Source organism: Pholis gunnellus (genome assembly GCF_910591455.1).
Source record: "Pholis gunnellus genome assembly, chromosome: 15".
Lineage (NCBI taxonomy): Eukaryota > Metazoa > Chordata > Actinopteri > Perciformes > Pholidae > Pholis > Pholis gunnellus.
Window position 1 is genome coordinate 22,043,726 of NC_136542.1, and position 12,110 is coordinate 22,055,835.

General features: G+C 39.5%; 2 protein-coding genes across 4 annotated transcripts in view; one reads left to right on the top strand and one right to left on the bottom strand.

Moving 5' to 3' along the window:
• Positions 1 to 6,122, bottom strand: part of rbks (ribokinase) — a gene marked incomplete at its 3' end in the record, with an annotated part of 34,214 nt that extends 28,092 nt beyond the window's left edge. Inside the window, exons 1-2 of one of the 2 annotated variants that reach the window (XM_079174170.1) lie at positions 6,085 to 6,122; positions 3,590 to 3,651 (exon numbers count right to left, since the gene is read on the bottom strand). In XM_079174170.1, the coding sequence (XP_079030296.1) occupies positions 3,590 to 3,648 (59 nt within the window). In that variant the 5' untranslated portion in view covers positions 3,649 to 3,651; positions 6,085 to 6,122. Of the gene's footprint in view, positions 1 to 3,589; positions 3,652 to 6,079 lie in introns of both variants that reach the window. The other variant, XM_079174171.1, reaches the window with a different exon arrangement.
• Positions 6,123 to 6,372: 250 nt separating this feature from the next.
• The window catches only part of babam2 (BRISC and BRCA1 A complex member 2), an 88,018-nt gene continuing 82,280 nt past the window's right edge, over positions 6,373 to 12,110 (top strand). The window contains exons 1-3 of one of the 2 annotated variants that reach the window (XM_079175106.1): positions 6,373 to 6,468; positions 6,783 to 6,927; positions 8,758 to 8,834. In XM_079175106.1, coding sequence (XP_079031232.1) covers positions 6,791 to 6,927; positions 8,758 to 8,834 — 214 coding nt within the window. In that variant the 5' untranslated portion in view covers positions 6,373 to 6,468; positions 6,783 to 6,790. The remainder of the gene's footprint in view (positions 6,469 to 6,782; positions 6,928 to 8,757; positions 8,835 to 12,110) is intronic. The other variant, XM_079175107.1, reaches the window with a different exon arrangement.

The window sequence follows — 12,110 nt, forward strand, 5'->3', positions numbered from 1 at the left end:
TCTACATTTGACATGGAAATGTATTGAAGTACATTGAAGACTATATCAAACGTGGCTTTACAACACATGAAATACTTCACATGGGATTGTGCAAACGCACCCTTGAAAGGATTTTAAACATTGAACAAAGTTATTGTAATAACTTATGTTTGATATTTGTCTTTGCTATTTTCTTTAAACGTTTGATAGAGTAATGTGGGTTTCTTAACCCTAAATTAAAAGGATTTAAGTTATAATAACAGAAATGTGCTTAAATATATTTTTACATTTATATAACTGCCTGTACAATATTTTTACACTTAAATAAACAATAATCAAATGCAGAGACAGTTATTTACCAATATGTTAGGAAAGTTACATTTACAACCGGCCCTTTGAGGGCGACCGTGATGCTGATGTGGACCAGAGTGAAAATGAGTTTGACACCCCTGCATTAGATGAAGGTGTGTTGACTGTGCTTACATTGTGACTCTGCTGGGAAACTTCATTGAGCAGGTGATAAGTGTCTCCACTCAGTGAACTGAGGCAGCAGGGGGCACTGTATGGCTTTGACAATGGGATAAAAGCCTGAGAGGCTCCGCCGCTCCTCCTCTTTGTACACTGCTGACAGTAGGTAGACGTCCGACATAACCTTTTCACTGCAGCATAGTATATGCTCTACAGCCTGACTAATGCATTAATCGCAAAAAAACATCATAGGTTACACTCGTGTCTTTGTGTGGGGCGAGACCGAAGCGGAAGAGAGAGACGAGAGTGTGAGATGTGTGTTTTTTGTGTTCATGTGCCTCCACTGTCTGCCAGTCAATTGTGCTGCCGCCCAAACACTGGCTGTTCAAGACAACTGGCTTTCTAACTTCAAAGCCATGCATGTCACTTTGAAGGGCTGCAAAAGTATTGCAACTACCCGCCCCTCTCTGCATTCTGACCCCCATCCAAAAAGCCCCCCCCCCCACACACTCTCTCCAACAACAAACCATTTCCCGTTAGCTCATTAGGATCTTAATTGGCAACGCCTGCCCTTCAAAGCAGAAAGTCACAAATCAAATACTCCCCCCCGAAAAAAAACAGTAGGAGAAGGCATATGTTTTTGATAAGTTGTAACTTGTGGGTGACAACGAAGATGTGACAACTTGAGTTAGAGTGCGCGCACACAAAATGTTCCTCCTGTCGGCACATATTGTTTGGTTGTTAATTTAGATCTCCATTTGCTGGCAGCCGGTTGACAGTTATTTTTCACACAGAAAAAATATAATACAAGATGTATGACACAACTGTCGCACAAGCTCAAGCAGCATGTTTCAGAGGCTCTGACAGGGAGAAGTGTCGGTGGAACGGGGCCACGCGAAGACGTGACATCGCACCGTAAATTTTGCTCAACGCATCCATCGAGATTGTGTCATTCCTCACAAAGGTTGCAGTAAATGAGGCTGACAAATTGTTTTTCAACTAACCCATTGTGCTGCAGCTGATGACTAATGATTTGTGGGAATGGATCCCACTTGGCTCGACAAATCTCACCACGTATGAGGGTGATGCAACGCTGACATTTTCGTCAGCAGCAGTTATACCAGACCGTCCGCACACTTTGAGACCGGAGTCAGATTTGCCATGGGATGGTCACAACTACGTCTTCTGTCAATGACTTGATCAATGATTTTAGTGGTTTATACAGTAATGATGGCCTGCTGGAACAGTGGATCAATTCTTCTGGCAGAAAACAAAGATGGAGTAATGCCTCAATATTTAAACCAGAGGTCTTCTCACTATTATTCCCTACAACATTTTGGGGCATTTAGGACAAGTGTTGAAAAGGCGGCCTGTGGCATTATCTAAGTTTAGACCACTTCCTCTATTCTTGTGTAGATAGGACTGTGCAGTCCATTTCAAGCCATAATGGAAAATACCATTCAGCCCTTATGCCATATTTTCCACAAGCTTTGCATTTAAAAATAAAATACCAGATGGAAAATTATGTTTTAAGGAAAAGACAATTGATCGTTTACTAAGCTACACCCCCGTTGGTTATTGTTGCTATGCCTGTCGAGTTTTATAGCGAATAAGAGAATGCAGCAGAAATTACTTATATTTGTAGGCCAACCCGGAAGTTAGCATCGCACTGGATCGCACTGGTTTTGAAGCATGAATGCAATCTGCAGAAGTAAAAAGCTAATGTTGGGCTATTATGAAGGCAAATCACTGTCAAAATCCGAGAGCGCAAATGAGATCCATGCGCGCACGTATTTGGATCTAACAGACGCCAGGTCTGTTAGAGGTGGTTATCAATCCGCCACTAAACACTACTCCACTACATTGCCACTACATTTGCTTTGAATTCACTCCATCATTCTATTACAGACAATGTGTGTTTGATAGTCAAACTGTGACAAACAGCTCAAAGACACTCTTTGATCTTAATTGATTAAAACATGATGCGATCATATTTAATCATACTAAAAATGCTGACTCATTTCCTGGTTTTAGGACTCATTCTATGGCTGGATTTGTAGCAGATTTAACACTTAAATTATTTGTAATGTTTTGAAACAATGGGTCATTGATTTCAGGCTGCAATACACAAAAGCAGGCTTCTCATTTTTAGTCACAAACTTAAAAATGTTGCCGTCTGAAATGACAACTGTCGCTAGCAGATTTTTTTCAGGTGTAGCTAGTTAGCTCATTAAGCTAACATTGGCTGAAATCACTTGTCTCCGGCTGACTTTTTATCTTCGCCTGCTGACTCGTATGTATTACAGTATACAGTAGCACGCTAGTTAGCTGGGCTTGCTAATGATTGCAGCTCACGCTTCATTTTTGCAGAGTATTGCTCTTACTACAACTACATGCACACCGCTTTGGCATGTGGAAATGTGCCTGGTAAGACCCTTTCAAATGAAGCAATGCTTACTTGTGTGACATCTCATCACAGATTATGGTCTTTGTGTGGACATGATTAGTGATTTAGTCTAACTAAAGAGTTACATTTTCCACTTGGACTGTTTCATTTCCAGGAATTTTAGTGGCTCAGAGAGGTGAAAGTGTCCAGTATTTCACAAGAAAAACATCAATTGGAGTCAGACAGTCTGAAGAAGTAAATATAATTGTGTGTGAAACAAACATCTTGTGGCTCTTCATATTTATCTTGGGACGTCTTGGTGGGTCCTGAACCCCAGGGTGGGAACCACTGGGTTAAAATGCAGATGGAAAGCCCTATAACTGTTTTTGAAAATCTAGTCCAAATACTATAAATATTTTCAATATTAGATACTAATACATTTTCAAAAACATATCAAGCTAATCAATGTTGGAACCCCTAGCTATATATTAAGCAAAGCCACCTGGGTCCTGATTTAAAGGTCGAGACATTTTTTCTTTAAAAATACATGTCCTCATATGATCATGAACATTTGCCCAATGTCCTGCTTCCTGTTGGGCCCACCTGAGGAAGCAGAGGAGTTTCCTGAACCCGGATTTAGCTGGAGATTCTGTGCTCGGCCTTCTCATGAAACATTGGGTTTATTTACAGTCATTTGAGTACTGACACAACTTGTTTCACCGACTACTAGTGTATTAGCGGACTAAAGTTACTCACCTCACTAAGTCAGTCATACAGGAGCCAACCACCATCACATCAAAAGCCTCTTCGGTCATGATCTGATTGGGACATACATCTGTGTTATTTCTACAGCAACAACACTCATTTCTTGACATGAAATATCTTCAAAGATTCTTCTTTTGAATTATGCTCTGATGATTTGGGAGATTCTTGAATTTCTCAACCTCCGTCCAGTTATTTTTTTTAACAGTGAAAAACCGATTCATAAACAAGGACAACATCTTATGTATAGCAGCCTCCTCGGGGGCAAAATATGTAAACTAGTTTTCCTAACCGCTTCCAAACTAAATAAAATTCACTTGATATTATTTATCTCCCACATTAGCATGAGCTTGACTGAAACAAGGAAGAAGGTAAAAATAGAGCATTCATCGCTGGCTGAGTTGGATGGGTTCCAATCTTATTGGGGGTGGAGGTGTGTGTGTGTGTGTGTGTGTGTGTGTGTGTGTGTTTGTGTGTGTGTGTGTGTGTGTTTGTGTGTGTGTGTGTGTGTGTGTGTGTGTGCGTGTGTGTGGGGGGGGGGGGGGGGCATTTCAATGCTAGACCACGTGAATGACCGCGGCCCAGCAAAAGTCTATAATTAATTCAATCCTCCGCTTGTATCGCAGCTAATGCTAGTGTGTTAATCTCCTCAAATCTCTGCCGAGGCAGTGGAGGACTTGGAAAGCCTGGCCGCTGGCTGCAGGATGGCTCAATTCTCTTCCCACATCTCGCAGCATATTGTCTTCCCTCAGCAGGCATGAAAAGCTCGCCCAGAAAACCCTCGGCGTCTCCACTCGAGGAGAATATTATGGGATCTGCATTGTCCAACCACTTGAAATCAGCAAGGGGCCCTCTTACAATTCTCCCTCTCTTGTTGAATTTGAGGCTGGATTCAGGATCAAGCAGACCAACCTGAATACGTGTTTGTACACACAGACCTTAATGAATACGAATGCATGAATTAGGAGATGATTAAAGAGTTGACGCTCGCATTTTTGGGGGGAATTAACAAAGCGTGCTCTCAAAAGGCTGCATTCATGTGTTTGAAACAATTTAGTCTGAATGCTAATCAAAGTTGCGCACGGTGGGTTAAACAATTTAGACTGAGCCATAAGCAAAATCCACAAGAAAAGTTTGTTGTTGGAGCCATTTAAAAAAAATATGTAAGATTACATATTTTGCCTATGTCTGGTTAGGCTGGATAATGATTGTTATTACAATGATATGAAAAAAGAAGTAGACGGAGCTTAGGTAATGGCTATAATCACAGAAATACTCCTTATATACTCAGTCCACCCAAACGCACACACACTTAAGTTTCCAAAGGCTCTTTTATTCACATTGTCGTATTCTCCTAACCCTTTCAGAATACTCAAAAGACAACTGTAGCAGAATGTTGAACCAATAAGACGACCCCTCGGGTCATTGAATGAAGTACACCGGTAATTGTTGGATGATAGCCAGCTCTACATATTTTACGATTGCTGTTTCCAATGGATACTTCATCATCCACGGGTATTGTTACATATTTTTAATCACCCCCACGACGGTGGAATTTCCCTGTTGTGAATCAGCCCCATTGCCCTCCTGTGGAAACACCACTGGTCTTGCTGCACGCATTGATATAAATTCTATGTCTTTGTACTCATTTCACGTTTAGATTTTTTCCAGGTACAATTTGTTCTTTTTGTACAAGACAAACACATTCAAGGTGTCATGTGAAATGACACCTTGAATGTGTCTATATTTTAGTTTTTTAATGACACATACAAGAACATAAATGCCAAACAGCCACCCACCCCTAATGTCTGTAATATATTTAGGCATATATTTTCAAAATTTTTCAGGATTCTGGTAGTCATACACATAAAATGTGTGATTTATTTTGGATTAAATCAATTAACCCTTCTGTATAATTACAAGGAAGGGAAATATAACAATAGAAACACAGGGTTTAAGGGGAAAATTAATTCATTAGGATTTACGTAATATAAACTTTTACTCATATATGAGTATGTATACAAGCGTACACAAACGTAAGTAGTTAAAGTGCTTGAGTAGGTACTTCCTCACATATGTGGGCTATTAAAATGGGTGATTACTAAAGTATTGTAAATAAAAAATACTTTGTATGAACAACAGGTGAGTGTGATGTAATCCATTTTTTGTGTTAATAGTCTTACTACTGATAAAGTGGAGTTCAAACTTGTAGTATTATTGTTGTACAGTGTGCACACAAATCCTTATTTGCCAAGAAAGTACGTATAGCTGTCAGATATACTTCACAATACCACAAAAAAGGAAATATTAAGATAACTGTCAGCAACTCATTTACTTAACGTTACGTGTGAAACATCATTTTCAACTGTAGAGATGAAGAACACTGTGGAGTACAGTAGAATGACCCCGCTTAATACGAACACTAAAGTCAAATCTATTGTGTTGAGACAAACTGTTGTTGAGAAATGCGACACAAAAAATTACCTTACATTCAAAAGTGTTCTTGCAGCAGTAAAACCAGTTAACACAACACCCAGCAGACAAGTGACGGTCAAAGTGCAATATGACAGCTGCCTAACGTCACAGGTGTTGCCAGATCAATTGCTTACACTAAATCAATGGAATACAAATGTATTATTGCTTATAATTGTTTATTTATAATTATATCAAAAGAAACATTGTTTATTATATATATATATAACCGGAAAATGTGGCGCAGGGAGTGAAAACACTCACTGTGTCAACAGGCATTATTACAGACGGCTAAGTGCGAGTCTATCAAAAGGACCCAAACAACATGTACCGGAAATTTTGAGAGCATGAAGTAAACATTGGAGTTTATGCTTAAATTGTATGATTTTCAGCTCTTTCAGGTACTCTAATTAACACCGCATGTTGTATCTAAATGGACACTAATGAATAGATTATTTTTTTGACTAAGCTAGTTGCTCAAATTGTGTCATTTTGACGCTCTATTCCGTGGTAAGCTAACAACGGCTAACGATACCAAGCTGGCGAGCATCTACAGTAACTTTCAATTCTGACATGACAGCTTAAGATGACCTACGTTAACGTTACATGATATGTTAGCTTGGGTCCTCTAAATCTCCAGTACCAATACATGTTTTCTAATTATAAAATGCAACGTAAAGCATTTCCCTGAACTGTTGCTGTATCTCCTCAACAGTGGATACAATGAACAACATGTCGCCTGAGGTTGCACTGCAACGGATCTCACCCGAGCTGCGGCCCTTGCTGTCCAGCGTTGTGCGGAATGGCCGTGTGGGACTCGACTCGACGAACTGTCTCCGTGTCACGGACCTCAAAACTGGGTGAGGAGCAGTTTTGGACCATGGGTTACACATGTGAAACAAACACAGCGGTGTCCTTTCAGTAGCCCTAACTTGTGCAGTGCAGCGATGCTGTTTTCAAATGATACAAGAAAAAATGTTTTAAGCTAAAATAGAATAAGTCGGGTATAAAATACACACATCTAAGTTACAGTGCAGTGTCAGAAATGATTTAATAAAAGGCAGCGGCAAACAGAAACGTCTACAGCCTCGACTGAAAAGAAGTGAGAGTTGCAGTGGTCCTGCACTTTTCTTGGAGTTTGTTCCAAAGTTTGTGTCAAGACCTGTCCCAGACGACCTGACAGGTCTGCAACTGAACATCAGAAATGTATTTAAACCCTAAACCATTCAGTGCTTAAAAAGCAACTGTGCTATTGTGAAATTAATTCTTTGACAGACAGGAAGCCAGTGCAAAGACGGCAGTACTGAAGTGAGGTTATCACTTCCTTGATCTTAGTGAGGACTCCAGCAGCAGCTTCTGAATCAGCTGCAGCTGTCTCATTGATTTTCTTTTAGGGAAACCTGTAAAGACAAGTTACAGTGGTTGAGTCAAGTTTTTCCAAATCATGCTGAGACATAAATCCTTTAATCCTTGATATATTCTTAAGGTGATAATAGGTTTGTGATTTTAAATATTGCAGATTGAAGCTGAGCATGGAGTTTTAATCGTTCCTCCTTTGCTCCAAAAACAACTTCCTCAGTTTAATCATCGTACCAGAATGCTCCTTGAGTTTTTATGTTTTTGTCTACACAGCCGTCTACCTTTCCCTTTTTGAAATGAAAGAACTAGATATTATCTTATACATATTTTCTACAACAACATCACAGATCTTTTTTCTTATTTGATCCATCACACTTACAGGATGGTGGCTGAAGATGTAAAGAAAGCTCTGTACAGTCCCTTCCTGTTGTGTTGACCCTCATCATTCAATGGAATTTGGTCTTTGTAATCAAATGTGCTTTTTGAATGATTTGCCTTTCAAAAACTACAGGTGATGAAGTTTGGTTTTAATAGTGACGGTTGCTATTGATGACAAACTAGTAAGAGAATTCTGGTATCACTATGTATGCTGTTGTCAATCCCGGAGGAAAATGGTGCAGTCTTTGCATCGTTTACATTTTTTTTTTATTCCACCTCCATTGCCTAACCAAAGGTTAAAACATTAATGACATAAATACAAATTATAAGATAAATACAAAATACCCAAAAATAGTTTTTTGTACAGAACTGGATTCCTTAGATTTCCTGAATTCACATGCATTAAAAAAAAAAAAAAAATGTTCTCTATACTTCTCACTACAAACGTCTCAGCAGCACACCACATTTTATTATTCATGATTTCATATTACAAAAAATCTAAAATCACACTAATGTAACCCCCCACAAGGTGCATGCTGGTTGATTGGGAGAAAAGAAATGGGCATAACCTAAATCCTTTTAAAACGTAAGGTCGAGAAGTTGATTTGGAAAAGCAAAACGCATTAACAAGTTTAGGTCGATACATTTTTTCCATCGCTTAGCTCCACGTTATTCTCATATAAAGTGAACGTGGCATTATTGGAGGAACATGACAGCCAGCTGACATTTCAGGCAGCTTGAGTTCTAAAAGTGACTCCTGTATAGAAAAGGGTTTGACATGAAAAAGAAAAAGTGGTGCAGTTTGTCGCTGTTGAGAACACGATTTTAAGTTTGCAGCATCACAGTCAGAAATACGATGTGCTTTAAATCAATCATTAAACTTTCTGATGCTCACTGTTCTCAGACTGTTACATTGATTGTCTTTTGCTGTTTCCATTAACTCCCATGTTCAGCTGTACATCTCTGACCCCTGGTCCCTGCTGTGATCGCTTCAAACTTCACATCCCTTACGCTGGAGAGACCCTGAAATGTGAGTAAATGAGTCATTGAATCTGATCAGTTTAGTCTCGGATGTTGGTTGAATACTCACTAATCCTCTGTTGAAGAGTTGTTGGTATTGTTGGCTTTTTATCTATAACATGTTATTGGAAGAAACGTTAGGTGTACAAAAAACATAGGAATATGTGAGATGTGACCCCAGCCCGTTCTCTCACCCAACCCTCACCTATTGCCAATGCAAAAAGGTAAAAGAAAAATATGAATATATAAGTATTAATGACAGAAATAACCATTATTTAACAGAAAAACTCAAATATAAATTACAAATAAAATAGGTTGGAGAAGTTAACATCAAATACTCAATGATCCAAACACGAAGTACAAACCTCGGGGACATCGAGTACAAAGCACCATTTACAAATGAATTGTTAGTCGTCATTTCTGTTTGCACAAGTCATACTTTACATTTTAACAGTTGGAGAAAATGAAGTCCCATATATTCCATAAGTATAATAGTATACAACAATACATAGCATCCAATTAAAGTTAGAACATATAATACAAATAATACGAGCGGTCTTAATCATAGTGAAGCACTGGTAGTTGGTCATAATAAGATGAGAGGAGCTGCCAGGTAGAGTAAAATTTCTGGGCAAATTAGATTTTTTTTTTTCCACTTTAAGGAACTGGAAAAATGAATCATGTCCTGCATAAGGAATGATGATGAAGGGGGTGCAGGGGACTTCCAAAGAGGTAATATCCTTCTGCAACGGGGAGGAGAACCAAAAGCAATTATACAAAGCCGCCTCAATGTGGAGGGTTCATCTAACTCGGGCCCTCCAAAAATAGCTACACCAGGTAGGACCTCCAACCCCAATGACTTCAGAGGCCATTTCACAAAAGGAGCACCAGAAACGTATCAATTTAGGGCATGACCAGAACATGTGCTTCTGGTCAGCTGGGGATTGTGCACAGCGGTCGCATTTGTTGTCTACTACGGGTAAAACTTTAATGTGGAGAGATGAATCCGGTGTAGAACCTTAAAGTGGATTAGACCCAGATGGGCACCGGAGAGAGAGAGGAGCTGACACGAGCACTAGCAGCTCTTTCTCCCAGGCACACATACTATATACTGAAGAGTATGGTCTTTGAAAGATATCGTTTATTGTTGGCTTTTGTGAAAATAGTTTTGGGAGAGAAACTACAAATAAGTAGTAGTAGAAGAAGAAGAACGAGGGGTCAACTAAGGCTTTTCAGTCTTGAATAGTCTTGATCCTTCAATATGTTCCCAGATTAATTTACAGCAAACACAAATTAAGGAACTGTGGCTGACTGAACAATTTAGTTCATTTTGATTCCATTTGTTTGTTCTATAACATGTAAGTGCTAACAGCATTTCAATTTGCAGCTTTCCCACTGTGCTCAGGTTAATTGATTCATTGTCTAGACGAGCAATGTGCATGCACTTTGAAAAAAAGAAAACAGCCAGTGCTGAATTAATTTGATTTCAGAGAAAACATTTCAATCCAACCTTGATTAATTTCGAGAGGTCCACTTTGAAGACGACGGGTGGTTTCAGGTCTCCAACCCAAGTGGTTAATTGAAGCCAACACGTTCAGGACACTTTTTAAAAGACGTTTTAAATAATCAGTCCAGAATTATGCACAGAGGTTAAATGAAGACAGTGGAAATATACTGACCGTAAAGACCGTAAGTTGACCAGAAAGAGGGTTGCCAATGACAAACACCATGTAAACACTCTATCACTTGAACAAAAGGCACAATTAACAGAACGACACCATAGGAATATTTAGCAGTTTTATAAGCAAGGAATCAGACCGAAACCACAGGAATCCTTCAAGTACAAAAAAACCCCAATAGGTTTGTTATTATGGTGACGCTTAATCTGTAAAATGATACCAGTAAACATGCCTTTGTCGAACTTCTACTGGAAGGCTCTCTCACATCAGAGACTCTGCCGTCTGAGCGTTCGTCCTAAAGTGCCCAATGGGCAACATCAAAAAAAAGTTAAGTGATTATAATCATGGTTTTGAATGGTTTCTACTTAGTGTTTTTGGGAATTATGGTGACTTACAAGACCCATGTCGGGCCTGTATGTACACACATGTGCTGAAAAGATCAGTTATCGCCTGTCGACTTTCACACAGGCAATAGGTTTGTCACCGATCCAGTTTTAAGTCCAGGGTATTTAAAAGAGTGTGTGTTTGTCCAGTGATTATATGTGCTTGCGTTCCGCAAAAAGGTCTAAACTTGAAGCTCAATGAACATCCGTTACATTCGAGCACTCGCCGAACGAGTTCACGCAATGCTGATTACCCCTATCGCCGCCTCGGACAAGCTCTCTGAATTTCTGCGGTGACTTTTTCGTACTGGCACGCAGGTGATGCGCTTTCAATCAGCCAGAGCTAAAGAGGGCAGGAAGTGGAGAGAGACCATAGTGTCGGAGCAGCATAGGAGAATGGTGGTAAGACAGGTTTCTGTGGATGCTCAAGATGAAAGAAAAAATAAACTGTCCGTTCAGGCGAAAACAGAAAACGTTTCACGGTGAGGACGAACACTATTCGGCGAGCTCACCAGCAGACATACGTCTGCGGTGTTTGTGCAATTATACTCTCACTTACCAAAGCGGGGAGACAAAAGTTCTGCATGCAAGCTTTGAAAGGAACCCTCATGAGATCAATGTTTTGAGCTGATGAAGACGAAATAATGTTTTATATCAAGGCTTTTAAAAATCCATAATTATCTAAGTAAATGCACCCGTTAGATCACGCGTCATCATTTATCAGAACTCCATCATCTGCAACTAATATTCTCACCCTCGTCAATCACACAATTTGGCGATGCAAGTCAGATCTGTCAGCTAAATTGGTAAAAGAGGCTTTTCGTGGCTGGTGAATTACAGAAAGTTCTTTAAACAGATGTCTTCTCATTTCAGTGGGTTTGAAAAAGGAAGCCTGTTAATGTGCAGGTCAAGATAATAAATATAAATAAAAATATGTTGCAGTTGATGGGGCTTGTGTCTGCAGTTTGGGAGTATCTGTATGATGTTTCCTTTGGCTGTCTATAAAGTAATTGTGGCCCTGCTTGGTGAAAAAAAAAAAGTTTAGCAAAAGGGAAGTATGCTTTGCTTATTTTGCAAAATCTGCTAAAAAAATCTGTCCGGGCAGAAATGGTTGTGACCTCTGTCGAGATGTTGTAGCTGAACTCTAGACACGTGTAGATGTAAGGTTTAAGAATACGCAGCACAGGAATAATGCAAGAAGTACTTCTGTGAACATCGGACACT